Below are 3,458 nucleotides of genomic sequence, written 5' to 3'. Positions count from 1 at the left end.
GCAATGCTATCGAGACCTGAAGAAAATTCGTAACTGTCGTAACTTTTTTTTATTCGGACAAATATTGAGAAGCTGACCGTCGGGTTACCACTAACCTTTACTCCTCATTAGTCTATGTTAGTGATATACTGAATCAGGAGCATGTATGTCAAGCCGGATTGTGAAGGATTTATTAAAACGCAAATCGTAACAGAAGAAAACAGTTTAGAAAATCTCATCGCAGTGTTTACAGAGTTGCCATGTTTAGCAACCAAGCGTTAACTCATTTGCTTTCAATTGTTTACTATGAAAACGGATTGCTCCTTGTAACACGAAACAGTCTTGTGTAAGAATGGCCTGTCAACCACACAATGCTTCGCAGTGCATCAATTCTAGCCTAGAGAATAGTCTTCCAGACCCTTACCGCGGGCTCACTAACCTGGCCCATTTTTTGCTGAATTTTACTATCCACAATCTCCTGGTGTATCGAAGGCTAACAAAAAGCAAACTTCAGGCCTAGCTGACCATTGCTCTGTTCCAGCGTACCACACTGACCAAGGAGGTTAAACCTCCTCGCACTGACTCAGCGGCTGCTAGTCACATGGCTGACCACGAGGTGGTCGGAGATCTAGAAGTGTTTACTAGGTGACCGTTTGGAGTTGTTACAAAAGTCGTTACAAGTTGTTACAGCTACAAACGGTCGCCCAGCAGTTCTCTGAATCCCCGTGGTCGGCCATGTGACGGTATTGGCAAGTCTGGTGGTCACTCAGTAGGCCACAGGGCAATGGTCATCCAGGCCCGAAAACGGGACTTGTGGTAGCTCAGGGACAATAGAATTAATACATAAAACATTATATGTACGTATCTTACGGTATGGCCACCAAGTAGGGCATGTTATTAGCATAGCTTGATAGTTAGTTCTTCAATGTTCCAGTTATGAAGAGCCTTTATGTTTGCATCTATGTGTCACAGACTACAATACCTTATGTTAAAGGCAGTTGTATTGTGTACATGTGTAGTACTAGCAAACTTATGCTTGTTGACGAATTTGTTTCCAGTATCCATGGTCACGTTGTGTAACGTAAGATGTAAGCCTTTAATCTCAGCTGGTGATCTCAGTGAGAAGACTGCACCCACGCCTATGAACTGCGGAGGTAGAGGGTGACTTTTGCCTGTTAGCACCAACTGATATTTGTTCTGAAATGAACACCGGGTTCTAGATGGTTTCTTTCACTGTTGTCATCACAACGGGAATCTGTTAAGATGAAATCAAATGGCAGAGAGCAGCTTTACGTTCTTCCATCAGCACATGTTCTATCCCATGCAAACAACACCACATGTGAAGTTTACTCAGTCTTACACACCAGCGACAGTTCTGAGAATCTCTCCATGACCATAGTGACGAGGGCTACTGTGTCTTCTTATAACCTGATGCTTGTACAGATTTTACCTTCACACCCACATTTCCACAAACTAACTTTTGTTACAGTTTGATCTGCTATACAACCGCCTTTAAGGTTGCCATACTCCCTCCTATTATAAGTAGAATCAATACGGAAGATTCATATATTCGCAGAGTTAGCAGAGTTAATTCCGCAGTCATACAGCTATGAAAACTAACACAATTATATTAAGATGAAAACCGTCACAATGACTCAATTTTCCTCGATGGTTTGGCGAATCCATTCGTAGACGTAGGAAACTTGGGTGTATACACCAGGGATGTTCTCTTGGCCGCAGCCTTCGCCATAGCTGACCACCCCCGCCTGATAGTACGTTCCATCTGGGGCCTGGCACGTCAACGGGCCGCCACTGTCACCCTGGGTAGGATAGGACAAACTTAACATCAAACTTAACATGAACCTAGACTGCATCAATCCAAGTTCTTGATTCTCGACTTTTTGAAAGACATCATGCTAATCTAACGTTACGTACAAGCGTACAAACAAGGCCCATGTCCGTTCTTGGTCATGGGTACACCAATAGGAAATTGAATTCGCAATTCTGTCTTATCCACCAGTATTTGGAATTTAAATGTTTTTAGATATGCCAATGAGGCCATCAGTTGACTGTCATTGCTGCATTTTGGAAGTATGTCGACACGTCTTCTCAATAAAGAATATTCATCATCATTCATCATATGGCTTACATTACGGTCATTGCCCTGTCAGTTGCTAGCATTCGACCTCTGGAATGACGATGATTCACGTTTTTCTTACAATCGTTTAGTTTTTTTGTGCCAGCAAGAAACGGCTGGATGGCCGTTTATGTCTTCCGCCAATGACAATCGCGGAGACAGAAGCTGACCTGACAGCTGTCCACGCCTCCTTCGGTATAGCCCGCGCAGATGTGCTTCTCCGGGCGCGCCCTCGGCACGAGTCCGAAGCTCTGCCTGAAGAGCTGCTGGTACGTCTGCTGGCAGTGGTCGTCCGCTACTATAGGCACATCCGCCTGCTGGAGCTCGTTGGGACAGCAGTCTCCTCCTGGGCGAAAAAGGCGAGCAGTGGTAAGGGGGAAACGGAAGGGAAACGCACTATGTGACAGTGGAAAATCTTAAGAAAGATGCGTGCCTGAAAATTACTGTTACTGCCAGACTACTTCACTTTAATATCTGTGGTAGTGTTTGAGATGAAGACGAAGCAGTGCCATTTTGTACTAACAGTTATATGCCAGGCAGTGGATAGAAAGAAATGTACTATGACAGTAGGATCGCATAACCGACAATGCCAAAAAGCTGTTAGCCTTTTGGCATAACGGTTTAGCGTTTGGGTTTGTAATCTGATCTTTTCTAATATGCTTGTATATTGTTTGCCTTACCCTCGGCCATGGTGCCCCACCCAGTGACGGTACAGAAGGTGGTCGGCGACGTCACCATGCTGGTATCTGCCAGGCACAGTGGAGACACCCGATCGCTGAGAAAGGGGTGCAGGGAGACAGAAATAGAAATTACATTGAAGTCTTGATTCCAATCCAATTTCGCGTACAAAACCTGACCGGAAGCCTTGCATACATCCTGTGTTAAGCTCCAGTCCGCTGGCCTTGTCCATGGCTAAGTAGTTAAGGCCGACGGACTGAAACTAAATAATGGATTCCAGGATGTGACAATATGGACTTAGGCTTTACATAGTACACCAAACAGTATTTTAGCACTCTTCTTCAGTGTCACTAGAATTAATGAAGTGGCAGATCCAGTCAATTCTAGTACATGAGATGTAACTGTTAAAACGGATCAACGTGGTACTGTACCAGCAATACGAGTCAGAGGTACCTGAATGTTAGCGGAGAAGCTAGCTTTAGTAGGGCCACGTCATTGACCATAGTCCACCAGTAGAAGTCCGGATGGGCGATGGTCATGGCGGTGGCCACCACGGCTCTCTCCGGGTCATCCCCCTCGTCCTCCCGGCTATGTTCTCCCACAACAACCAGGGGCTTGTAGTTACTGTGGGGAAGGAGGGAACAGTTCTTGTAGTTCCGTTTCT

General features: G+C 45.3%; 1 protein-coding gene across 1 annotated transcript in view; it reads right to left on the bottom strand.

Annotated features, from left to right (window-relative positions):
* Nucleotides 1-154: 154 nt before the first annotated feature.
* LOC118412476 (chymotrypsinogen B-like) overlaps nucleotides 155-3,458 on the bottom strand; it is a 10,810-nt gene continuing 7,506 nt past the window's right edge. Inside the window, exons 6-9 of the mRNA XM_035815357.1 lie at nucleotides 3,248-3,418; nucleotides 2,797-2,891; nucleotides 2,287-2,462; nucleotides 155-1,799 (exon numbers count right to left, since the gene is read on the bottom strand). Of these exons, the coding sequence (XP_035671250.1) occupies nucleotides 1,635-1,799; nucleotides 2,287-2,462; nucleotides 2,797-2,891; nucleotides 3,248-3,418 (607 nt within the window). The 3' untranslated portion in view covers nucleotides 155-1,634. The remainder of the gene's footprint in view (nucleotides 1,800-2,286; nucleotides 2,463-2,796; nucleotides 2,892-3,247; nucleotides 3,419-3,458) is intronic.

The sequence above is a fragment of the Branchiostoma floridae genome, chromosome 3 (genome assembly GCF_000003815.2).
Source record: "Branchiostoma floridae strain S238N-H82 chromosome 3, Bfl_VNyyK, whole genome shotgun sequence".
In the NCBI taxonomy this organism is placed as follows: domain Eukaryota; kingdom Metazoa; phylum Chordata; class Leptocardii; order Amphioxiformes; family Branchiostomatidae; genus Branchiostoma; species Branchiostoma floridae.
Note: the sequence above shows the minus strand (reverse complement) of the source record. Positions and strands in the feature narration are given on the sequence as shown.